Here is a 27490-nt window from a genome sequence, read left to right as displayed (position 1 = left end):
GAGCAACCATAAAATCAGTTTTGAACTCTATGTTGGAGAATGTATCCCTCTCACTTCCTCTCCTCTCTCCTAAGAGGACTTTCAAAATAGATTTAAGTAATTTTCACTTAGACTTATACTACATTAAAATTTGCAAGAAAGAAGGGGCATGCCAGATGCAGACAGGAATATCAATGGTGAAGGTAGATAGAATCCACGAAGAAGGAAAAAGAAAGTATTCTTTCTCCCACTTGCCATGGCTAGATTCCCTACATATATAAGTTGGACCTTCAGGCAGTGCCATGGTGCTATGAAGGAAGACCTCAGAATGTGTCCTAATGGCTCCATTTTCTTGCTAAGCTACTCACTAATCTTGTCATTAGCTCTGTGGCCAGAGCCCAAATAAGTTAATATTTCCTTTCACACTGACTCCTATGTAAGGATAAAAATTCACTAAGTAATATGATGAGAAGAAAAGGAGAAAGCAAATGAGGGAGAGAAGACAACCTCTTAACACTTAGCAAGATATAATAGATCCTGTGAATTTGCAACTCACCTCACCTGACTTGCATGACTTCACAATATATAGAAATGAATTAGCCCTCTCATCTGATTTTCCATCTTCTCAGTAAGGAAGCCCAAGTAGAACTTTGTGAACTCTATAATTACAATGGTTTATTATCAGGAACAGGTAATATAGTAAAAACTAGATGATCTAGATGTAGGAGACCTCGGGCAGTGGGGGGACCACAGCCTTTTGTCCTGTCATCTCTCAGCTTGTTAAAATACAGCTCTAGGATAGATAAAACTAGGTGTAGTAACTGATAAGAAAAAGCAGTAGAACAAAGATGCATAATCTTTAAGTCAGGATGCTCTTAAAGAGCAAACGTGGTTTATCGAGGTAAAAATAATATTAAAAAATTTTTCACATTTACTAGGACCCAGACAGTATCCCAGAATTAGAGTAGTGATTCAGAAGAAGCAGATTTAAAATCTTAGTTCGTCTACATCCACTGTACTTTTGCTGATGTCCAATCACTTTTAGTCATTGGTCTGTAATCAATTATAATCTATATAATTGAATTGTCTTCTGAAGGCTCAGAAAATATATCTCAGTAATATTGTAAGCCACCACAAAAGAGCATAGTAGATGACTAATTTTCCCGGGATTACATATTATATGGGAACTCGTGAATTAAGTTCACATTTTTAGGTCCACTTTTGTTAGCATATATTATAATGAGTACATTATTTTCTGGACTAAAAGCCACAGAATTTTTCTCACTCTGCTGAAAATACCCTAATGCTTATGTTCTGGACCAAAATGCATCTGAAACAAACACTTGTTTTGTCTTTTATATTTAATTAATAATATGACATACTTCTAGCTGCCCATCCTTGTTATTTAGTTCTAAGAAAAAATGAAACTTGTTCACACACTAGAACTTCAAACAGGTCATGATGATACTTCTGCTTCTATGATTTGTTTTAAATCAAATAAAAAATACTGGGTTCATCTAAGATATAAAAGTTTAAAAAAATGACTGACACTTTCGAGGGGTAATGATCATTATCCTCAGAAAAGCGTAGGCTGTTTGAATGTAGTTGAACTAGTTATTTGGACTCTCGATTACAGTATGCTGCAATATAATGTTTAACATATATTTTAAAACATATGAGTCAACAGAAGAGTGAGGGTTCAGGTCTGATAATTTCCATGTCTCACAGAAGTGGTCCATACATCCTGATGTAGAACAATGTACAGAGATCTTTGTAAGAAACTTTTAATAAGGAAGTAGTTACTCTGTTATTCACTCTGGAGCATTCACTATGCATTAATGATGCATGTATATGTGTAGGACTGTTTTACATTTGAAGGATAAAGAACCAAGTTAGTTATTCCATTTTTTAATAATATGGTAGAATAGATATGCAATTAAATCTCTCCTAGTACATCTTAAAACTCCTGGGAACATGCTAAAGAACTTTTTAGTGCATGATGGAGCTGGTGGGAAACAAAGAAAATGTTTCTAAGAAAGCTCAAATCTACAAGAGTAAGTGGGCACACACCTTTTCCAGGGTGAACCATCAATTCAAGCCATCTTAGAACCATATTTTAACAAGCTCAGAAATTACAAGACAAAAGCCTGTGATCTAATGAGGTAAGAGAGGTCTTCTGCATAAAACATAACTCTTAAAAAACATCTTCAGCACTTTAATAGAGGGGGACACCTATACACAGTGAAACAGGGGGCATCTTTTACTTTCTCAACCTGGGCAACAGATGGAACAAGAGGATAAATATTATGCTTTAAGAATTACAAACAGCACTCATGAAATATACACCTGTAATTCATATTACTTTTAAATATTAAAATTAGTTGAACAGGTCCTGGTTGGTTTATGATCAGTATGTGACAGAAGCAAATTTGAATCTTCTTCGGAACTATGAGCTTTCTGCTCCATCCTCAAAGAATTCACAAAGATAAAAGCTCAAGCAATATTACCTCTTAAACGAATAGTTTACCAATTACATAGGAGAAATTTCACCATGAAAATAAGCTGGCAGCAAGCATCATAACAGAATTAGAGTTGCATGTTACAGAATTATTAGATAAAATATATATTTATAAAGAAATTGAATTGAAAAATCATTTGAAAAAAGAGAATATAAGGATTAACCAAACAGATTTGAAAAACAACAGAAAGAACTTCAAAAAATGATACATACAAAAATTGAAGTGAATAACATAGGAATGGATTAAATAGCAGATTAGTTATGGCTGACGTGGGGTAAGTGAAGTACAGAATTAAAGAAGTTAAACAGACAGCAGATCAGACAGAAGGCTGGAAAAAGCCTGGAAGATCAGCCACTAAGGTAGTGTGAAAAGGTCTTAGAGATGCTACCTTGGGGTTCCAAAAGTAGGAATTTGGAAAGAATGAAAAAAGGGTCATTTTCAGATATAAGAGATAGAAATTTAAGGAATTAGACATTAAGCTACAGGCTTAGGAATTCCAAGAAAGAATTTTTAAAAATCTATACATACAACTTCTTTTTGAACCTAAAAACCAGAAAAATCAAAGAGAAAATCTTGAAAGTATTCAAAGAGAAATAAATTGTACAGGTTGCTGACTTTTTACTGGAAGCAACGAAAATTAGAAGACAGTAGTATTTGTCTGGAATCCTTTTTGTCCACTGAAAATGTTTTTCAAGAACAGTAAAATAAAATCATTTTCTTTCTTTTTTAAATATTTTTTTAGTTGTCCACAGACCTTTATTTTTTATTTAGTGATTTATATGCAGTGCCTAGAATCGAACCCATGCTTCATACATGCTAGGCGAGTGCTCTACCAATGAGCTACAACCCCAGCCCTTAGAGTTGTTTTCTGAAGCTACAAAAAGGCTTGACTACCAAAAGACTCCAAGGGGTACATTTACAAAATGTTTTCTCTTTTTTCTTTTCCTTTTCTGTTTACTTACATATTTATTTATTTTTTGTGGTTACTGAAGATTGAATCCAGGACCTTTGTGCATGTTAGGTAAACACACTACCACAGAGCAACATCCTGTCCTATAGAATATTCTGCAGAAAGAAATTAATGATGCCAGAAGGAAATCTGAGCTGCAAAAAGAAATAGGGCAAAGAATGTATTTATAAATCTAAACAAATACTGATTGTTCGGAGTAGTATCACTAATGGTAATTTCCAGGGTTAAAAAATCTAACTATGATCATAGAAAGCTCATACATGGGCATAAGAGATAGATAATCAGAGTTCACACATTTTAAAATGTCTGTCTTGTTTGGGAAAAGATAAAAAAAATATTGACGACCTTAGACTTTGCATTTTTAGATATATAAGATGAAATATCCAGGATTCTACTAAATTATAGGATACACAATGATCAAACTGGCACAGGGTTGCCAGGGGAGATTATAGAAATGAATATTACTGTATCCATAAACATAGCTCCTGTAAATGGACATATCTCTAGTTAATGACAGTTTACCTACCTTATAAAACCAACTTTTTTGGATAAAAGTCATAAGTAATAAGAACATAGAATGTTTGAAAGTACAAAAAAAAAGTAATATACAAGTTAAATATTTACCAGGTATCTTTTTGTTTTTTACTACAAGAGACAAACAGTTGCTACAGGTTCATAAATGAAATGCTGCAGGTTCACTAGGAAGATTAATAATTCCATTCTAAATAGAAAGTTGGTAGAACTGCAAAGAACACTGACAAATCCATGCAATAAACAAGCTTAATATAATAGACATATGAAGAATAATTGAAATATATATATAGCACATCTTTTTTAAGCACAAAGAATGTTTATTAACACTCTTCATGAACATGGCCATTGTATCTCACAAAATATAAAGATTGACTCAGAAATTATATTTTGTTATCAAAAGTAGTCATGATTAATGTCAAAAAAATTACTATATATATTTGAAAGTATCAAAACATACTTGTAAGTAACTCGTGGAGTAAACTACAACTGAATTTAAAAATAGAGGCCCTTGGGGTCCAGTTGCATTTGGCATTAATTAATAATAGGTATATTAGAAGAAAAGTGGACTCATTAAGGGAATTAGACATTTGAAATATAAATAACTTATACCAGGAGATAATACAATAAGAGCCTAATGAAGAATCATATTTAATAATCTCCAGGTGTGGGGGGAAAATTATATTAGTTGAGCTTGGAGCTTACAGAAGAAATCTTTCTTTTAACAACTGATCAACTTTTTGGTAGTGAAAGTTATACAACCAAATACCAGAAGGGCAAGATTATTGTGAGTGTCTGAAAATCAAATACTGTGTATGACAACAAAAGATTGCCCTAAATATGATTTTTTTTTTTGCAAATCTGGAATCACCTTTACAACACATATGACAGGAAAGTCAGTCACGAATTTGGACAAAGGCTATGAAACAGTTATTCACAAAGCAAGAAATAAAACTAACAAATATTTTAAAAGATGGTCTGCATCAATTATAATCAGGAAAGGAACAATGAGATATTGTTCATGTCAGATGGACCAGGATAAAAGATTCTGAAAAGCTCAGATCGAGGATTTATGCACACAGGGTTTATCCAGATATTTTCTCTGCTTTTCATAGTGTCATTGGCTTTGGCTTATTCTGTCTCTCACCCTCCCCTTTGGCCATGCACAAAATCTACTGTTCTATGAAATATTTTTGATACTGAAGTTTTATATGGTTTTTTCATATTCCTTTCAAATGGTGTTAAGAATTTGACAGTATATTCTGTTAACCCAGCAATTCTAGGAATTTATATTCAGGTGTGAAATTATGTATATATTCTTTTCCAAGACGGTTCCTCATATCCTTGTTCTTTTTAGTGAAAAACTGGGTAGAGTTCCAGGAATAGAGAATATGTTAAAGAGACTAAAGACATTATGGGTGTATATACATATGGACAAATACATCTATCATACATAATATACCATGTGAGAATTATGCAGTACTTAGTAACCATTTGTGTTAGTGAGCTTTGTGTAATTGTGACCAATATACCTGACAGAAACAGTTTAGAGGAAGAAAAGTTGATTTGGGTTCACAATATAATCAGTTCAGTCCATAGTCAGCTGAGTCCATTACTCTGAACCAGAGATAAGGTAGAACATTATGGCAGAAGGGCATGGCCGAAGAAAACTGATCAGTTCATGACAGCCAGGAAATGAAGGCAGACTGAGTGCAAGAAGCCAAGGATAACATAATCACCAACTCCAGCCATCTCCTACCTGCCCACAGTTACCACCCATTAATCCATTCAAATTACTAATCTGTCAAATTGATTAATCCACCGATTAGGTCAGAGTTCTCATAATCTAATCAGGTCATCTCTGAACATTCCTACATTGTCTCACACATGAGCTTCCAAGGGACACCTCACATCCAAGACATAGCACCATTAAAATTATATATAGATTAATATTTATATGAAAGAAAAAAGCAGTATATATTTTTCATGTAAATGTTTGTGCATAACTATGAGTTGCAAGCAATAACTTCTTTATAGTTATGTAGACAGTGGTTGTATCTCATGATAAATGTGGTGAGAGGCAGCTATTTTGTAAAATATAAAGCATTGAGATGGAATTTGGGGCCCTGAGTTTTAAAGTCACCATTCTGCTGACTCTCCTGCTTCAGACGTATCTCTTTATTTCTGAGGTCCTCCTAGGCATTCTCATCTTTAAAATTGAGGACTTCATTAGCATTAACAAATACTCCATAATGGTGTTTGTGCCTCTACTGCACCATGACAGACAACAGTCTTAGTATTCCTTCTCTGGACTTAGTTCTGCCTTAACATTCTTCTCAACACACTGTGTTAAGCCAGGACTTCTAAACAGATTGTGCTGTGTACCTGAACCTTCTTTACCATCCTAGGACAGGATAATCTTAGAAGTTCTTTCAGCTAGAAGATTTTTCTTATCAAGGAACAGAGTTGTGGCAAGAAATAATAGGGAGTGCCTTTCAAGGAAAAGAATTTTTCTAGCAGCCACGTTAAAAAAAAAAAAGTGACAAAAAAAGTGAAAACAAACAGGTGAGATAAATTTTCATGTTTTATTTAAAATATTTCTACAGGAAATTGATATATAACAATTATTAGTAAGATTTGTTTTTGTACAGTATCTTTTGAATCCAGTATGTGTTTAAGGCACATTCCATCCTAGATAATAAATTTTCATTGGCAATACTTCATCTGTATTTAAGTTGACAGTTTAAAAAGCATATTCTCATACCCACGTTCTTAACTTTTCTAATGCTTAAATTATTAGGTTTTTAAATTTAATTAAAATTAAATAAAATTAGAAATTGAGATGAAGCATTAGCTACATTTCACATGCCCCCAAACCACACATGGTTGATGGCTGCCATATTGGTTGCAGAAGTTTGGTGTATACAAATAAACATGTGATTTGGTCTTAGCCCTTAAGGAGATTTTCTAGTTGAGACACTGAGACATCAAAAACAAACATATCAAGAATATAATCCAAAATAGCATAATTAAGTGCTAAAAATTTGCCAAAGACAGACTAAGTACTACTTGGGTAGGAAGTTCTAGAAACATCCACAGCTGGATACTTTCTTTACCACTTTGAAGTCTGAGTGGTGGCAATGACTTGTTGAGTTTGTGAGAATGGAGTGTCTTACTTTAGAAAGTGTGTGTGTTTTGCCTGCAGGCATGGGACCCGCTGTGCTGGAGAAGTGGCAGCCGCTGCAAACAACTCGCACTGCACAGTTGGAATTGCTTTCAACGCCAAGATTGGAGGTATGGGAAACAAACTTAGATATAGACATGAGCCAGGCAACGCTTGTGCTAAATAGTTTTCAGAATCCTTTTAAAACTAAAGATGGGCATATTTTTGTATGACAGTATTCAACTCTTGCTGACAGTAAAAAGATAAAACAAACCATGTTAACATGGGTTTTTCGGTATAGTTAAGGATTGCTGATGTGATACATGAAAGGGTTGCAAACGCATCTTTTTAAAATGGGCTTTAAAAAATGTTATTTGGTAATGAAGATGGGGTCATTGATATCTGTACTGAAACTCAAAATTGGTGCCTGCTTCCAAAAGAACCAATAATAGAAACATCAGGCTATCATGTATCTACGGAAAGAAGCGTTTTGAGGTTCTCTGGTAGTAGCAGATAATACTTTTTTTTGTGTTGTATTGCTTAAGCTTTAAAAAGGGTTCCTTTAACTATAATTAAAGCAGTAAAGGATAAAATCTTTCAAAGTCCCGGAATGCACTAATACTGTTTCCATGAATGACTCCAGATTGTATCTATGTGTACACATGTATGCACAAACTCAGATACACATGTTTAGTATAAGAGTCCCATAAATGCCATTAAATCCAAGTGTTGATAAAGCAAACTCTTAACTTTCTCATTTGTAATCATCTTTGTAAGCAACGGCCATGTGCCACAGCCACATGCGAATGGGAAGAAAAGTTTATATGCAGAGCCTGGTGACTGATCATTGTGCACAGCCTGAAGGCATTCCCAAGGGGTATGCTGAAAGGTCTCCCATAAGATGAATGAACTTTCTGAAACCAAGTTGACCTCCTTGTTTCCAATGTGTCATTTGTTTCCATGTTATAAATAGAGTTGGAACTAATAATTTTATATGGCAGCTCTATCTAGGATAAAAATATGAAATATTTAGGGAACTGTAGTCTCCCCTTATCTCAGATTCCAGCGGATGTCTGAAAATGCTAAGAACTGAACCCTGCATATATTTTATCCTATATTTAGATACTAACAATAAATTTATCAATTAGGCACAGTAAGAGATTAACAATAATAACTAATAATAAAGTAGGATAATTATCACAATAAGCTGTAGCAAAAGTTATTTAAAACATGAATTATTTCTGAAATTTCCCATTTAATATCCTCAGACCTTGGTTGATGTCAAATCAGGAAAAGCAAAAGCACAGCTAAGAGGGGACTACAATATGTAACAACAGTGCTAAGAAAAGGTGAAATTACTGTGAATGTTAGTCCTTGATAAATTTGATCTTTTTCTTTCCTTTATTTCACCCTGAATTCTTAGGGTATGACAGTTTGCCAACCAGTAATTAGCTGGTGCGTGTCAGAGGGAAGGCCAGAGGGGAGCTAAGGAAAGGAAGCAAAGGATTCTCCCCGAAGGGTGATAGACCCTGGAGGCCCCTGCGCATCCCGGAGTCCAATCAGGGGCCACCTGGTGAATCTGTCTTGCGGCCCAGGACTTGTCCTCACCTACAGACTCAGATCCTAGATCCCACAATTACACTCCAGCTCAAACTCAGCACTCTTACTGACCTTGAAGGAATGAGAGGATGAACTTGTGAACTCACAGATAAACTGCTGACCTTGCTGAACAGTACTTCATTTAAAAAAATGAATGTATGGCAATGACTCAAGGATGTTCTAAACAAGAGCATTCTGAGTCATAAAGTTAACATCTCGAGCCTGAGGCATGAAGGCGTGGAGTTAAATGAGAATATGAAAACTTTCATCTGTAAAGTTGACAGAAGGATAAAATTCCTTTTTGTGAGTTTTTAGTCAGAAAACCATTACCTTCTAGGTGCAATTTAGCGACTTTTCACCCATTTTTTTCATGTACTTCATGTAAATTATAACATAGAAATTGAATTGAGGTGTTGTGTTGATACTCTCATGTTAGCATTTGCACACTCTAGTGAGATTATTTTTGGGCAGTTATGGTGTTTTTGTCAGACCTCACTGTACTAATAAAAGAGATTCATTTTAGGCTGTTAAATAAAAAGTGAGAAACCAGGCATGGTGGTGCATGCCAGCAGTTCAGGAGGCTGAGGCAGGAGAATCACAAGTTCAAGGCCAGTCTTAGCAGTTTAGTGAGTCTCTAAGCAACTTGGTGAGATCCTGTCTCAAAATAAAAAATTAAAAAATGGACTGCAGATGTGACTCAGCAGTTAAGTGCCTCTAGGTTTAGTCCCCAGCACCAAAAAATAAGAAGTAAGAAGATGAAGTATTTTCTCTGTCATTGCTTAAAAAATGGGAAGATTAAGTTTGAATATTTACATTAAATTAAAATAAGCCATCGACTACTCAGGATTCAGTACATGCAGAGCATTATCTTGAGTTTTCTGAAGCCACAAAGCTAACTACTAACAGACTTAGTCTCTATCCCATAATTTTTAAATAGACTCATTCACAACCTTCATTCTCCACAATACTTATTATCGTACATCTTCCTTTAAAAGTCCAAATCGGAATGTCATACAGTAAGTATGTGCAACTATTAGGTACCTATTAAAAATAGTTTTAAAAGACAGTCTAGAGGCAGAGAATTTGAAGGCATAACAACCAAGTGCAGTGTCTGTAGAGACACTTGGGGGGAAATTTAATGTTGGCTGGGTGTGAAATGACAACAGGACTTGTTTACATATTTTTTGTAAAAGTTATTAAATGATGAAGTATCATAACTGTCATGAAATTGAAAATAGTTCAACCTACTATTTGTATTTTTTAAATGAAGAAAATGAGGCAAAATTTTAACAGTTCTTGAGTACTGGCTATATATGTTATGTTCATTCTTTTTATTTTTTTATTTACAAGTTTTATGGTTAATTTTTTTTAGTGCAGTATACCCAACACAACCACATAATACCTAAAGCTGCCTGATTTTAGGCTTTATTATTTAGTCTCTGTTTATTGATAACCAATAAAACCTTGAAATCCTACTGGGCTAACAGTGTTTTCCTAAAGAGTAGTTTGGCATGTGAAGGTAATAATTTTAAAATAATGCAATGTCTCAATGATGATATTTAGTTGAAATTGAGGAGAAGTATATTTATGTACCAATTGGATGTTTAATTAGACTTTTATTGTTGTGAGTCTCCAAAATAAAATGAAAAAAGGAAGCCTGGCATTTGGCATATAATTTATTTCTTAGTATCTTAGTGTCTTTTTGCAAAAAAGAGTTAATAAATTTCTGTCTGATAGAAATATACTTAAATGAAGATTAATAGCTAAACATTGCTAAAACCCTGTGAGAATTATCTGAAGTGTTAAATGCATTCTCAGTTATTATTTAGCTTGTAAGTAACTTGGCAGAAAAGACATATATTAAATTCAAGTCAATTTTAAGATCAGGGGATAGTATTCAATATGGAAGAAATGAGACCAGTCTAACTTGGCATCTTTCCAGGTTTTATAAGACTGCTAAGGTTTATACCAACTAGGAATATGAGTTATTCAGTGAAAAGAAATTTTAGGAAAGGTGGATGGTTTGAGGCTGTTTGTCAGATACTCACTTAACAGCTGGATGAGAAGGGAGAGATTGTGGTTGCCATTTTAGGAATTAGAACTGGGATGGGGGGAGTGGAATAAAAAATATTTTAAAGAAGTTTTACTCATTCACATGCAATTTAACTTCCTTTCTCCCCAAAATGACTTCTACAAAGCACATCATACTTTCACAAGGGAAAACATGCTTACTTAAGTATTTACTAAAGATGTTTTCTTTTACCCCAAATGCTATAGCTGGATTCCTTGAGTATCACGTAGCAAAGGTTCTGTAACGAGCTGGTCCTCTTTTTTGTCTTAAAGGAGTACGAATGCTGGATGGAGATGTCACAGACATGGTAGAAGCGAAATCAGTTAGCTTCAATCCCCAGCATGTGCACATTTATAGTGCCAGCTGGGGACCAGATGATGATGGCAAGACTGTGGACGGACCAGCTCCCCTCACCCGGCAAGCCTTTGAAAATGGTGTCAGAATGGTAGGTTTTAAAAGCACAAAAGCTCATCCAAGGTGGTGATTCTCATATGAAGACTTTGTGGCCATCCTACCCTCCAGGTTAGAAGAATGGATGGAAATCATGATTGAAACAGTTTATAGGTTAATGGAAACAGGTGCTGTTTGTCATTTCTCTTCCTCTGGCCAAGTAAGAGCTAGAGAAATTCCTCTGATGAGAACAGAGGTGTGCTTGGATTAACTCTAAGGAAATATATTAATTAATGTGTTAATCTTGTGTTTGGAGAAGTAAATTCTTGAGACTATGAGGTTGAGTGGAGATGTTAACACTCTTCAGTTAGTGCTGATGGATCATCCAATAATAATACCTTTTGGCTGTCTACTTTTTGTCATCATGTTCCTAGTTTCACCTCTGGCTCAGGATGGTATTATTTTTCTAATGGCTCCCAATCTCTCTGACCATGCAACTTAACCCATCTTTGTTTTCCTTGATTTCACTGAAAGATTCACTGACTACAATCTTCCAAAAAATGACTACATATACATAATCTACTGCAATAAAATATTTCAAATTTCTTTAAAAATCCTGTCTTATTCAAGTTAAATAAAAGTGAGGATGTTGATACTTGTAATCATAAAAGGAGAGCTCCATCAGAAGCAGTGTCTTTTCTTATGTGTTCATAGACCTTTATGTGTTTTCAAGCATATATTGAATCCTGTTCACTGAAGGCCATCATTGATTTGGCCCTAACCATCCTTGCCTGCCTTGTCTCTTTTCACTCCTCCATCATATAAGCAAGCTGCACTCTTAGTGTCCATTAGCACATACTCCTTTCTACAATTCTGTGCTCTTTTGTCATGGTACTATACCATACCTCCAGGTCCTAACACTTTTTGCCCAAATCCTGTTTGGTCTTTAAGCCTCAACTTAAAGGTACCTCTTTCCAGAAGCTTCTCATTGCCCAAACTAGAATTAACTGTAATTGAATCTCTACTCTGTGATCCCTAGTCTTTATATTCTTTCTGATATTTTAGAGTTCTCATCTCCTATTGTGCTTTATATCACAGTTATCTCTAAGTGTATCTTCTTTGCAAAATATTTCAGTTCCTGGAGAGTGGAACTTGTTCCACACATCTTTAAGGGCTTTGCAAAACCTAGACAGTGCACCAGATTTTAGTGCGCACTCTGTAAGTGTTTGTTGAGTGAAGTTCAATTTACTGCAGATGATGCTAGCTGCAGGGTTATTATGTATTCTGCCCAGATTTGGAGCAGTGGAATGTAGTGAGTTGATTAATGTAATGTTGAAGTAGGAGTAAAAATAACAAGAAGTCTCCCACATCTTTGTGGAATTGGTCTTAGGATTTTAGTAGAAGACTATGAGTTAAGCTGTTTCCTGGTTATTCTGAAATAGACTGGAGAGGGAAATGATTTATTTTGTAGGAGCTTCCCAGATAAGTAATAGTTCATGTTTGGTTAAGACGTTGACTTTTCTAATTCTGTCAATTTTCAGCTACGTTAAAGCCCTTTTAAACTGTAAGATAATGTTTTAACTCATTGTCTAGAATTTTCCTTTCCAAGTTTCTTAATCTGATGATTTTATTACCATAGGTATGGACTACAAAATACTATTCTTGCTCTCTCTGACATCAACAGAATGATTATTTAAGTAGACCCAACTTAGTTCATATTTAATCTTCAAATTGTATTTGTATGTGGCTTATACTAAGGACCAACATGGAATTTCTCATAAATATAAAAATATTTATATTAGTAATGTACAATCTCCCGATTGTACCTGTATATATGAAAAATATGCCCTGTATCTAATAGCTGGTTTAACTAAGAGTCTGCGAGACCTGGCATTGAATCAGGTGACATGAACCAAAGGATTTCACATTTATTTTTGCTGGGGAATTTGTTGTTCCATGGAAATCTTAACAGCAAGTTTAAATGTGTAAAACAAACAGTGGAATGCTTTGGTTGAAAGGAGAGTGAAAAATGGTTAAGGTTAGGAATGAGATCGTGTGATAAAACCACTAGAACACAAAGGAAGATTATACTGAGAAATAAATAATGTGGAAAATATGTATTCATTATTAAATACAAAACTAACCTGTGCTGCTTATGATAGATCATGTACAAAAAAAATACGATGATTAACTTAATAATAGATTTTTTTTCTCACCCAATTAGGTAACAGTTGCTGGGAGTATTTTCCATACTTCTACACACATTAACAACCCAGAATCATTATACATCTGCATGCTGCTGTTTTCACCTAATGGTATCCCTTGGGCATCCTTCCAGAGCAACCCATAGGGATAGAGCTCATTTGTTTTATTTGTATCAAAATTTGGGGAGTATAGAGATACCCAAATTTTGGAGCTAAGGGCATAGCTCAGTATTAGAATGTGTGCTTAACACACACAAGGCCCTGGGCTCAATTCTCAGCAGCCCCCCAAAAAAGGGAGACAAAGGGAGGGAGAGTTGGAGGGAGAGATGCCATAATTTCTTTAATATTCCTTTGAGAATCATTCAAAGTTTAGTTCTGAACAAAAAGGCATTTAGTTTTAAAATGAACCATTAACTTTTAGAGTTGAAGAAGTAACAAAAGAAATGACTTAAATATGATTATTTCTGACTTCTAGCATTATATATCTAAATATGCAAAAACAGTGGTAACCCACTGAAATAATGTCAACCCATTAGCATTCTCATGTGTTCAATACACAGAGGCTTTCAAGTTAGGCTAAAGTCATATCCAGTACCTGTCATTTACTTCTCTCTGACCTTATATAGATCAAGTTACTTCTCGGCTTCTATTTTGTCATCAAAATTAGGGCAATAATAGCACTCACTGTGTTCAATAAAAGCATCTTTTTTTTTTTTTTTTAAAGAAAAGATCATATCCTTCAAAAAAAAACTCTTTATGCTTTTCCTCAGCCCTCCATCCTTCTCTCCTCAGCCATGTCTACCCTGCAGAGTTCTAGATGAATCCCTCCATTACCTGAAGGGGTAGATGAGAAGGGATAAGGTATGCATCATCACAGACTTTCTGACTCTGTGGTGTCATTTACTTTTTCTTCCTCTGTCCATACTTGCCTTCGATTTTACTTGCCCTTAAAAAAAGCATCTTCAATTTCATCATGATCACCTCTGGATATATAACTCATTTCAGTTATCTATGTGCATAGTCTTGAATTTAGTTTATATTTTCCCAAAGGATGTTTCTCTGAATATCTATGAATATGTAATTTAATATTTTAAGCAGTATATTAGATAGTCTTTTCCAGGAGAATGAAAACTTTTACTATTTTCTCTGTTATCAGGCATCAAGTGAGACCATAAATTTTATGTTCTTTGAGATCATTCTAGTTTATGTTTGCATATAATATATAATACACAGGAAATAGTTGAGTAAAAACTTTATACAAAGTTAGATTATGGAGTGTAAAAGAAAAATAAATAAGTAGTGTGTTGGCTGTGTGATTTAAGGCATGAAGGAATAAATGGCTGATAAAATAATTCCTTCAGTTAGCTAACTGAAAACCTGTGCAACAGTCCAAAGTCACTCTGTCCTTATCAAAGTTTAACTATGTCATCTGCAAAAATGCATGAACTAGAATTTATTTATCCCTCCTATTAAATCTAGTGAGCTCCCATTTTCTGTTCATTGTAAATAGAGGCATGAAGAAAACATCTAGGTTTTACACGTAATACTTTAAAATCCCTCCATTCTAGCAACAAGACAGAAAATCATAACTCCATCAGCTGAGGATAGGTGGAATGAATGACATAAAACTAGGGGCTGGAGGGAAGGCAGAACTGCTTCCATGGGAGGACAGGGTGTCCTCTTTGAAGAGGTGATATTTGCGACATAAATGGTAATAGGTAGTCATTTGAAGAACTGAGGGAAGAATGTTCTACACAGAAGGAGCAGAATAAAGAACCCGGATTAGGGAAAGATTTTAGTGTATTACCAAAACAGAATGTTGATTTGCACATAGGGAACAATCTGCACAGAAAGGGGTGGGAGATGGGTTGGAGGCAGGAATAAGGGTCAGCTCAGCAGTTTTTGAAACCATGGAGGGGGGTTGCATTTTACTCTGTTATAGAAATCTATTGCAGGTTTTAAATAGTAGTGCCCTGACCTGATACACAGTTTTAAAAGATCACTGCTCTGTGGACAGTTAAGTTTAGGTGCAGTGAAGGGTGTGGAGGCAACAGTGAAAGATTGAAGGACTCTGAGAGAGACTTAGGCTGGGTAGCAGCAGTGTCAAGACCACCAAGGAGATCAGGCAGCAACAGAGAGAAGCCCCAAGTATCAAGAAAGATTTTCACAGAGGTAACAAATATATTTTGCTCAGGGAGCCCAAGTATTGATTGTATCCATTCCTTCTGCTTGCTAATCAAAAAAATGTAGCAAATACTGAATTTTAAAATGCTCACTATTTGTTTACTCTGAGATAAGCATTTGACTCAATAGAATGTAACACTACTTTTGAAGACTTTAACAAAATCAGAATTGATTTGATTTATAGCCCCTTTAGAATTAATGTGCCAAAATTGCATTAGAGAAACTATGTTAAGCAAACCATATCACAGTTGACAACTTGCTCTTTCTCCCGAGAACTGCATTTTATTTGATGCTAAGGAGCTATAAAATTAAATGCAAGTATTAGAAGCATATAATTTGGGCCAGACACAATTAATGTAATAATAATAGCAGCAACATGAAGAATATTTAACATTTTGACCAATCTGTTGTTATACTAGAATCAGTCTTCTAAGCTCTAAAACAGACAATTAACTTTTCATTGTCTCAGTAATCTCCTAAGACAGTTACTGTTCTCCCCAATTTCACAGATAGGAAAAACAGAAATCCAGCACAGCTAGATATATCATAACATGGGCCTCAAAGAAATCTAAGAAACTCTTTTACATATTGTCATTTTTATTGTATTTGAAATATCTGACCTCCTGCCTTCCTGTTGCTATGGTGAATTAATTGCTCATATTCTACCTAAGGCTGCCTCCTCCATTTGTTCTCTGGACAACCCCCAACAAATGCCATCCCTCCTTATCCAGTCAAAAACCTATCTCAACCCATTATTTTTTCTTTTATCATCAAAATTTCCCTTTCAACTCTATTATTATCATCAATATACATTCATAATGTTGATTCTTCTATCTTAGAAGAATTAGCAGAGAATTCTTCTATTTTCTTATATCTCATTCCTATGACTGCCTTGTTTTTCTTCTTTCCTTTAGAATGAAATTCTATGAGGCCATTGCCCATATTTACCTGCAACAAGTTCTTTTTTTCATTATTTCTTGAAACCACTACATCAGGTCTCTGCTCCAGCAATCTGTTGAAGTTGCTTTTATCAAGTGACCTCCCCAGGCAAAACCCCCAAGTTGTGCATCTCACTTGTCCTAACAGAGGCCAACCAGTTATGTGTGGCCTCTGTTGTTGGAATAACACACATTCCAAACTTCCCAAACCCCTTTTTTGCAGTTATTAACCCTCCTTACCCTCACCTTATTGCTTATCTCCTCCATAAGAACTCCAGAGTCTCACTCTGTGTTCTTCTGTATCCCAAATACCCTGAACTGGATTAGGATACTCAACAGGCATATATTGAAGAAATAATGATTGAAGGAATGTGTGGATTACCTCTATGCCACTTTACTATGTCCTGAGTTAATTTATTTAAGAATCACGGTTGCATTGCTTTTACTTAAAATTCTGGAACTGAGTTATCAACATACATGGCAGTTAAAGTGCCCAGACTATGGATTCAGACTCTCCAGTTTGGAAACATTGGTTCTAGTACTTTCTTACATGTTCAAGCTAATTAACCTCTCTGAGGATTAGTTTGTTCCTCTATAAAATGGAGCTAACTGCGAATACTTAAAGGAGTGTTGTGAAGGTCATATGATTGATACCTATAAAATATTCAGCAATGTTCCTGAAACAGTGTCAGAATCACCACCACAAATGGGCAAGGGTAATAAAAATGAAAGAATGATTTCTCATGTAAAATATCATAAGTCTTGGTTGTTCTAAATATCTGGGTTTAATCAATTTCATATTGGTGAGTAATTCTTGTGGGAGATAATTATAGAATCTCGAGATTGTATTAATGAATGGCCTGTGTAAGTGGGAAGCAGTATCCAAGAGAGTATTATCTAAGGTGTATTACAGAAACCTCTAACTTAATAAAATGCTAAACTGCATGGAGTGAGAAACACCATTTCTTTGGTGATGTAAAAGCATATTAAAAGTCCAAAGTCCTCCAGTAAGAGGATGTGTTTAAATTTATTTAATTAAGGTTCTTAAGTTGAACCACATAGAAGTTTTTTTTTTTTTCATGACTGTTTTGAATTGCTTTTAAATTTAATTTAATTTTCATTTTTGTGGAAATGAAAATTCAGCTAAACTCGTTAGACCTTTAGAGTCAGAACATCAGAACTGGAAATAATGCTAATGGTTAAGTTGATTTTGACCAGCATTCATGTATTTCTTTACGTGGTGACACCACCATTCACCCTGTGTCCCTTCCTAAAACATGTGATTTTCTTCTCTTTCCTTATCCTAGTCATCTAATAAGTCTTGCCTGTACTGTTTCCTAAAAGTCCGTGGAATCTGCCCTCTTGTTCTCACGATTAGAACCCAATGTCTTTCATGCAAACTTCTGCAATACCATATGTCTAAAACTTTCCCAATTAAGCATCAGCTTTCAATTCCGCATGAACGTGGAAGTCAAAGAAGTATTTTTATATGCAAATCTTGTCCTTTTTTTTTTCCTTTAAAATTCATCACTGCTTTCCATGACTGACAAGGAACATTCTAGGCTTTTTAGGAGGGCACACAGGGTTTCTTAAAATTTTGCTTGGGGTCTCAGAATAGAAATTTTACAGATCATCTTGTCACATTGACATGATTCCATTTGCCATTGTGAAACTTTGACCTGGCCCCTTGGCAAAGGGCCCTGACTTCATCTTCCCAGTCAGTACTAATAGGAAAATGATTTTATTACGGAAGTAAGTCGGTTGACAGTGTTCCTGATATAGATGACTCCAGATTTGGTGACAGAATAAGAAACTAAGAGCCTAGAGTTGTCTTTGATAGACTCCATTCATTCATCAATTCCTGAGGGCATTCAGGAGACATTCACTGGGTGGTTCCAGTATTCCAGGCTCCTTGCTAGGTGGCAGGAAAGAAGAATAACACTGAGCCGTTGTCTTTTTTGGAGCTCACCATGGAATGATGAATAAATGTTCTAATGAAATGCAAGCAAGCTCCCAACATCCCTTCGCTTACAGAATCTGGTAAGAGAGAGCAGAATAAACAGCATATAAAATACAGCTCACCATGGTACAGTCTAGTTGCCTTGGAATCATCCATTCTTGTCCCATTTGGATTATTAAACTTTAATAAGACAGTGTAATTGATATTCATCAGCAAGTGTCTAACACATTGACAGCATTTCACAATTTCTTGACAGGTGTGTTGAATAATAATCTGAAGAAAAAAAGCAAAAAAAAAAAAAAAAAAAAAAAAAAAAACCTTGAAATTGAATCTTCTTTATAATCAGAGAACCTTATGTTTTTGTGACCAGTATTTTTGTTACCCTTATTATTTTATTCAAGAAATATTTCTTAAATATCCACTATATACCAAGCACTTGTTGGGCATTTGTCTTTGTCGTCATCATCATCGTTATCTTCTTTATTGGAGAAATCACATGATTCATTGTAGATATTTTAGGAGCATAGCTTATAGAGTTGTTTGTTTGTTTGTTTTGTTGTTTTATCTACAAGTATACTTTCAAGTTCAGGTCTTTTTTTTTTTTTTTTCATTTTTTGACTTTGGAAATATCAAAGCATTCAAGGGATTCACAGAAAAACAGAGCCAATGTCAAGGATAGGCAAGAAGAGTCAATGAAATCAGAATTGTTGGTCCTTGATCTCCCCATTAGGACTGACCTTCATCCCATCCTTACACTATCATATTCAGTGGTCCATATCGAAACTACCATAATTAATGGACATCTATCAGATATATCTAACTGTTGAGTCTCTTATGGACCTGATTACTGTTTTCTCTACCTAGCATCAATTACCTTTTTGATCAACAGAGTTTGGAATTGATTAGGTACTTGGAGTACTTGGTGAAAGCATAAGGTTGTTCTGCAGTCACACATTGCCTATCATATACACACATGCACACACATACATACACACATTTTCCCACCCTTAAATTAAAAGCATATGTTTACTAGAAGGGGAGAGAAGAGTATAATGAGCCTGTACAGTAAAAGCAATAATAATAATCATAATAAAATCAACTGATTTCACCCGGGAGGGATTATGTTTTTTATCTGATATGCACACAGCTGTAGCAGGATTGGTACCAGTTTGCATTTTAATAAATGACAGATTGCTGTTAAATTAGTTGATGAATGTTGTAAAACGTTGGAACGATGTATGAGTAGGCAAAGGTAGAGGTGGGAGCTTATTTACAATTGGTTCTACTTAATGAGAATTTATTTGAACTGGGATTTGTTTTAAAAGTCCTCTCTCAGGATTGAACTATACCCTGGTAGAACGCTATGTACTTAGAACTTTAGCAAAACTAAAAAGCCAAATACACCCAATATAATTTCATCCATTTTGGAAACAGATGTGTGTCTTTCATGAATACATCTGCAATTTCATGTTCTATAATCCTCTCAGTTATCTGACACCAAAGTATCTGATTTTTAGATTACTATATTAATGTGAATTATGGTGCATATTTATGGGGAATGGTGTGCTCTATTCTAATCTTATATGGTACAAAATTCTAAATTTATTACCACCTTTATTGTTTTTAATTTTAGTGTAGAAATTTATTAGTAACTGTGAATAGTTAAATTAACTTTTGCAAACCCTATTCTAAATCCCTCTGTTAAACAATTCTACTCCTGCATTAACCAGATATTAATAACTTCTTTTCTTTGGTTTTATTTTGCTCCATTTACAGTGACTGATAGGTTAACTAGTGGAGGTAGTGGCGGGTGGGTGTGGTAAATGAAGGCCCCAGATATTGGTTACTGGATGCTGAATGTTAAGAAAAGATCCAAAAGTACATAGAGATTGGATTAGGTCAAGTTAGAGTCTGTGCCATTCTGCAGTTTCTGGGTTCATACATATAGATTTCAGAAAGCTGATAGGGAGAACAGACAGATCAGTTTCCTTCCACACACCATGGCATTCATCAGAAAAGAAAGGCCACTATATCCTTAACAAGGGTAAATTGAACTGAGCTGATAATATCAAATGATTTGAAAGTGTTTATGATTTCCATAATACAGTTTTTAGTCCACTTGTCCTGTGCCTACATTCTTCATCATATGTCTGTGGGTACAATCGAACCTCATATTCAGAATTGTAGACATCATAACTCTCATGGACAGTTGAGTTAGGCATTAGAATGAGCTCACAGGGACACCCAGTTTATGGACTTATAGACTGGGTTTTGGCAAAGTAGGTAATTGACCATTAAGAAGCATGACTGTGATTCAGACTCGGTTCTATCTCCTTCCAAAGCCTGTGCTTGTTGCTACCATGTGATATTGGCTCCTGTCCATTAGGTCATATGGGCCCATTTGCACACATTCAACTGATACGTGGTCATGAAGATGACCACCGCAACAAGGAGCTGTCTTCTCCGAATTTCCAGAGAACTTAAATCCAGGTGAATGATTTGGTGCACCCTGCACTTTACTGTATTGGCTCTTTCTCTTCAAACTTGGAGGAGGCCTGAGATGGTATGGAAAGTACTGACCTTGCTCTGGCTACTTAACTGAAACAAGTTACTAAGTTGTTTTAACTTCCATTTCCCTGAGAAAAGACTATGGTAGTAATTCCTTTACGGAGCCATTATGAAGACTGAATAACATCTCACATATGAGTGCACAGCCTAGCAGCTGGTCTCCTTAGAGGAAGGGCAAGATTTGATGCATCTTTAAGGACCCCAGATTATTCACCACAGAGACTTGTAAGAAAAAATACAAACCCAATGCTGATTTTTAATGTATTTTTAAAGTATAACTTGTTTTAGTCTAAGTCAGAATTGGGTAGAAAATATAGAAGGCTGATTTTCTTGATTTCAGAAATACTATGAGATACTCCATAAGGTAAAGTTTATTGCTTTATGTGATAGAAGCCTGTGACATAATTCAAGTCCCATGGTGGATTACAGACAGGGAAAACTTGCTTACTATTTTAGAGTGGAGCTGGCAGTTGGAATGAGTTCACAGTGAGAATTCTCTAATTTAGGACTAACTTAGAGGAGAATATAAACTTTTCATTATTGCTGGAATACTCTTCTATCCTCATGTCCAAGTGCTTTCCCAAACATTTGCAGTAAATTCTTCTCATACTCTTGATGATAATAAATGTTTTTATTCTCTATGAAAGGAATTTTTCAAATTTTACTCCCTCAATATAAATTTACAGGTAATGGCATATTCTGAGAAGTTTCAAAACTGGTACTTAATTGTGGAAAAGCCCTAGCTGAGCACTGTGGTACACACCTACGATCCCAGCTACCAAGGAGAATGAGGCAGGAGGATTGTAAGTTCAAGGCCAGTGTTGGCAACTTAGCAAGATCCTATCTCAAATTTTAAAAAAAGGTAAAGGTTTTGGGATGTAGCTCACAATGTTAGAGCACCCTGGATTTAATCTCCAGTACCACCAAAACAAACAAACAAAAATGCCCTTCCAATTTCATAACCCTGGCTCTCCTGAAAGTCTGGTTTTGCTTTTTCTCTGGGATGATCCAACATGTAGAGACTTTTGGCAGGTATGAGAATGGTTTTTCTTCTCCAAAAAAATGGGAATGCTGGTAAGGCAGATATACCAAGAACAGCTGTGTTGGTGCCACAAATTATTGAATGTGATTATTTCAGAGAGCATATGACATGCACGTGTACATTTTTAGCTGCTTGGAATGAGTACTTGAGAACCCTCCTCTGCGTGCTTCTCCATCCAGCCACTGCTAATAGTCTCCACACTATGGGAAAACAGCTTGCATAGTGCTCAAAGCTTGGAGGGCTGTTACTTGTGTGTGTGAACAGAAGTATATAATAGCCTCTGTCTTTTTTAGTTTTAATTAAATTTCACTTTAAATGCATAAAACCATGAAATTTGCATACCAGTGTGGCACCATATGAGGTTTTGATACATGTATACATCATGTAATGTTTAAATCAACTTAAGTGTATCTTTTCAAACATTTCTTTATGGCAAAAACATTCAAAATCCTTTCTTCTAGGCTTTTGAGATTATTTGAGTCTTGCTGTATTAGTCAGCTTTCATTGCTGTGACAAAAATTCCTGAGAGAACTTAAAGGAGGAAAGATTTGGCTCATGGTTTCAGAGTGTTCAGTTCATGGTTGCTTGGCTTCATTACTTTTAGGTCTGTGGTCATGCAGAAAATCATGACCAACAGGAGTGTGTGCTGGCCTAAAACTGCTTACCTCATTGCAGCCAGGAAGCAGAGAGCTTGTTTTTATACAAAGCCCTCCTTCATGAGATCACAGCCTTCATGATCCAGTCACCTCCCAAAGGAGCCCACCTCAGCACTGCTGAATTGGGGCCAAGCAGTCAATGTATGAGCTTTTGGGGGACATTAAAGATCCAAGGTGTAACACTTGTTGTGACTTCTGTGAGTCAAAGGAAGATGAGGTTTGAGATAAAACAAACTTGGCCTGAAGGAACTGGCCACAGAAACTTAAAAGCGGACAATTATTTGGAAATTTTTGGTGTGGCAGAAGAGATAAGGTAGAACAGGAGGATGTTTTTGTTTTTAAAATTTTTTCTCTAACCTTTCTTGTTAAGCTGTGCTTTCCTTGTTATGTTGCTAAGTATTTTTAGGAACATCCAGTGTCACTACTACTCAGTGGAGATCAGTATTGGATAAGGCAAGATCAAGTGCATGTACAGAAAATCAGAAGGTTAATAAAAATAAAATTCTTTGCTCAAAAGTATATCTATTTGCACTAGTAAATACAGAGTTTTTTTTACCTCATAGATACCCTATTACCCTTCTGCATGAAAGACTAATTCTCTTCTGGGTATGCTGTAAAAATAAATGAAGTAAAAGAAGTCCATGCTGCTGTAATGTGCTGTCAGGGATCAAGGGCCACCCTTCTGTGTGATTTTGTGGTAAAGTGTAAGAAACTGTTAAGTAAGCCCTCAATGTCAATCCTTCTGAAGAAAGGGCATTTCTGAAAACAGGATTAATTCTACTCAGCCATCAGTGAGTTGATGCTTTCCTGAATTTACATGCCAGCAGATGTGGTAGACAAACAACTCCGTTTTTTTTTTTTTTTTTTTTTTTTTTTCTGGTTCTGAGGTTCAAACCCAGGACCCTATAAATATTAACCACACACTCTACCACTGAGCTACACCCTTAGCAGCAACTCATCTTTTCTTTCTATTTACACAATAAACATAAAACTAGCTGTTTACCAGGAGCTTGATAGTGGAGAGTTCTGCGTTTGTAGCACTGATTAGTCTTTTTGCTAGTCTTTAACCACACGACTCACCATCTCTAAAATTGAGTTAAATTCAACCTGAATTTAGTGCAATATGCTGCCCATTCATGTACTTGAACATCCATAATTGTTGTGAAAAGATCCTAAGCGTAGATTATAAATGTCATTTTAACAGTTTTTCACTTTCAGTTAAAAAATAAATTTTGATTTTAAAAAATAATTTCAAATTTGTCATTTTCCTAGGACTGTTTCCCACAATCATCACCAGCAACTGACTCCATAATCATCATTGGGCTCTCTATTTTTAAAAGTGAAGCCGATTGCGGTCGGTATGCTCGGGAAGCATATAAAATGGGTTTTTATTTGTGTATGGTAAAGTTAATATGGTTGCTAATAGCTGCATCTAATATTTTTATTGTATTATTAAAAGGTCCAAAGAACATAAAAAGATCACATACTTGCCCTAGCAATCTATTGTAAGCACAGAAAACCAGAATATGGAGCAGTCCTGTTTAGGACTAAAATGATCAGTGAATGTGAGGAGAAAAGGACGGGGTACTGTAGTCACCTCTCAGGAGAAATGGTGGGGAGGCAAAAATGAGGTGAAATGAGTCACTATTCACATACACCTTCTTCTACTTTTTAGTATTTTTTTCCCCCCTGGAGAAATAGAACATAATTACATCCATAGTTTCAATCTTTCTCATCCACCATCCTTTGATAAGCAGGTGGATGAGAAAAGACATGAGATCTTGGCTGAGCATTGGCTGAGAGTGATGGAGATGCACCCATGAATTGCTTTTGGTAAGTCAGTCTGAAGATGTTTAGTCACTCCTTCCCCGGAGTTCAATTGAAAGCCCTGACTGGGTGCAGCTTCCAAAACTGATGCCCTAAAGCAGGTACATGAAGACTGAGACAGGATCGGGGTCAGGACCCAGGGCTGAAGGAGATGCGACATCAGCAGATGTCTGAAGGATACTCTTGAGCTAGCAATGGAGAGTTTTTGGTTGGTCTTTAGCGAGCTCTTGTTTCCCATTAGGTAGCTTTTACAATCCTGGGAGTTTTGCTTGGAAACAAGAGGTATTATTAAACCATTGGCTGTACTTAAATGACCAAATAAATAAACTATAATTAATGACAGTTTGGTGTTTAAATACATAAAGTCATCCCTCTGTTTACTTTAATTATCCCAAGAGCACAATAAAGAGTAGAAGCAGCATCAAGTGAAGCCTGCATACCCTTCTCATTGGACCTTTCCAGCTGTGGAATAGATCCTAAAAACTAAGAGTCCCGTATGCTCATGTTCTGGATGAGGATGAGGGGCCTGAAGTTCAGTATCTCGTTCTAGGATTGTTCCTGGCAAAAACAGCACATTAGCTCCAGATTCCTAAACCTCACAGACAAGGTCTCTTTAGTCCTAACATCTCATGTCTGTCTCATTCCAGTCCCTTGGAAGGGAAGGTGTGGCTCACTTCATCCTCTGGGTCTAACTCAGGTTCATACTATTGATTTGCCTGCCCTTGGTCCTGTCTTCTTCAAATGAACTGATTAAAGAAACAAATATCAGAATTTCATAAGCTGTACACCAAAGATGTCTTAGTACATCTGTACCATGACTTCATTCTCTATGCACATTTCAAAGAATGCTTTCTTCACCAAGATAGACCGGTTTCCTCTCCAAGGCTTTGGAGTGGGGAGACCATCTGCTCCTAATTAGTGTTCAACTGCTGACTTTCTTTTCTTCTCTGGGTACTTTTCAGGTCACCTTTATGGTTCATGTTAATCATTTATCCTATGAATGATAATGATTTAAAAAGTCATGAAATGGGGCTGGGGAGATAGCTCATTCGGTAGAGAGCTTGCCTTGTAAGCACAAGGCCCTGGGTTTGATCCCCAGCACCAAAAAAAAAAACAAACAAAAAAAAAGTCACAAAACTCGCTTCACGAAAGCATTATTTCAGCATTCTGGAACAAACATCTTTTGTGAATGCCGAAATAGTTTGTGAAAGTGTTTTGTTTGTTCATTTTCATTTTGGGTGGACTTTTAGTTTAGTTTTCGTTATTTATTTTTGCCATTGACTGTATTTCGAGATCAGGCCTATTTCTTCCAGTGAATGTTGTTTGTGAAGGAAGATTTTGTGGTAGAAATGGAGCTTTAAAAAGATACACAGGTCTCCTCATATCTAAGCTACTGAGTTGTTAGTTGCAGGTATCCTGTGTCTCCCACTTCTGTCCCCCTTATCCCTGGAAGGACCATGGAACATGGAGAATGGAATATCCATGGAATACCCAGGAGCTGACAGAGAAATCTGTGTTCTTCAACCCCTGTGCAAAAACTGGGGAAAGGATCCACACAGGGCTTTGGTAAATTAGGCATTCGGGCTGTGCTTGGAGAACATCACAGATAAATGAAAGTTCTTCATTCTAAGGGTGTTTTATCATGTCTCCTCATGTAGACATACACACATACATAGGTTCTGTTCAGACATGAGGTCCTTACTTCTTGTCTCCATCATGTTCTGATTAAATGATGCAGGGAACATTAATGTTCCTCACCTTCCTAATTTATAAAAATCCATGTAATAATATCTACCTTGCTGGCATTACTCTACATTTTGCTCTTGATTGAGTAATAGTAGGATTCATACAAAGTTATCATTTTCTTCCTCTTTTTTGTATTGCAAGAGGTCTCCATCATTTATTTATGATTCTTTAAGAAGGTTTGCTAAGCAACATAGGAGAGGAAACTAATGTTAAAATACCAAATAAAACCTAACTTTATTGACTAAAAAATAATCACACCATTTAACAAAATAAAACTTGGCTTGGGGTGTATGATTGAATTGGTAATCCAGCATAAAGTGACCTTTTCTGACCTTCTGAGCCACAAGAAAGTTAGTTTCTTTCTACCTTTAAAACTAATGCTTATGGGGTAATATAAATTGATTTTTGCAGGGCACACATAAGAAAAAACATGCACATTTAGATACCAATGAAAAAGACTATTTAGTGTTTGATCGAATGGATCCTGCATGGATTTCACAATATACTTGCCTTAAGTTTATTAACTTTTAACTTGGCACTCAATTAAATTGAAGGATTTTTTTTTCATACAAAGCCATATTTAAATAACCATTTGCAGTCACAATATTTACCATGCTAGAAAATGTCATTATTTCCAACACTTCAGGAAATACTTTTCTTTTTATAATACTATGCCCACCTTCCTTTCTCCCTGCACACTACATAAAGATTTAATTCTTAATTTACTCTGAATTGGAGGGAAATAACCAGATTTTTTTTCTTTACCACATATGTTTTGGTTTCTGAATATTTCACCCTAATGAAAAACCCCTGTGCATCTGCAGTAAATAAATTTGTGAATTGCTAATTGTTTCAAATTAACCCCATAGATCTTTAGCAGCTGTCTTTATGGCATTTTCAGACCACAAATTCAGTCTGTGTATTTCTGGGACTTTGATCATAAATCATACACACAGGAATAAAGGTCAGATTGCCTCATGGATGGAATGATATCTGCATCTGTACTCTGTAGCCTTTGTGAGGGGCAGGACACTGTTCATCTCCTTCTCTCTTCTTGTATCCGTCAGCTCAGGCTGCCTTAACAAAATATCACAGCCTGGGCCGATAAAGCAAAAGAAATATATTGTCTCCCAGTTCTAGAGT

General features: G+C 35.7%; 1 protein-coding gene across 5 annotated transcripts in view; it reads left to right on the top strand.

Moving 5' to 3' along the window:
• PCSK5 (proprotein convertase subtilisin/kexin type 5) overlaps positions 1-27490 on the top strand; it is a 437767-nt gene that overhangs the window by 158948 nt on the left and 251329 nt on the right. For all 5 annotated transcript variants that reach the window (XM_079112090.1, XM_079112091.1, XM_079112089.1 and 2 more), the window contains exons 6-7: positions 7205-7293; positions 11105-11277. In XM_079112090.1, the coding sequence (XP_078968216.1) occupies positions 7205-7293; positions 11105-11277 (262 nt within the window). The remainder of the gene's footprint in view (positions 1-7204; positions 7294-11104; positions 11278-27490) is intronic.

Source organism: Sciurus vulgaris, assembly GCF_902686455.1.
Source record: "Sciurus vulgaris genome assembly, chromosome: 15".
NCBI lineage: Eukaryota > Metazoa > Chordata > Mammalia > Rodentia > Sciuridae > Sciurus > Sciurus vulgaris.
The sequence above is the reverse complement of the archived record's forward strand: the minus strand, read 5'-3'. Positions and strand labels throughout refer to the sequence as shown.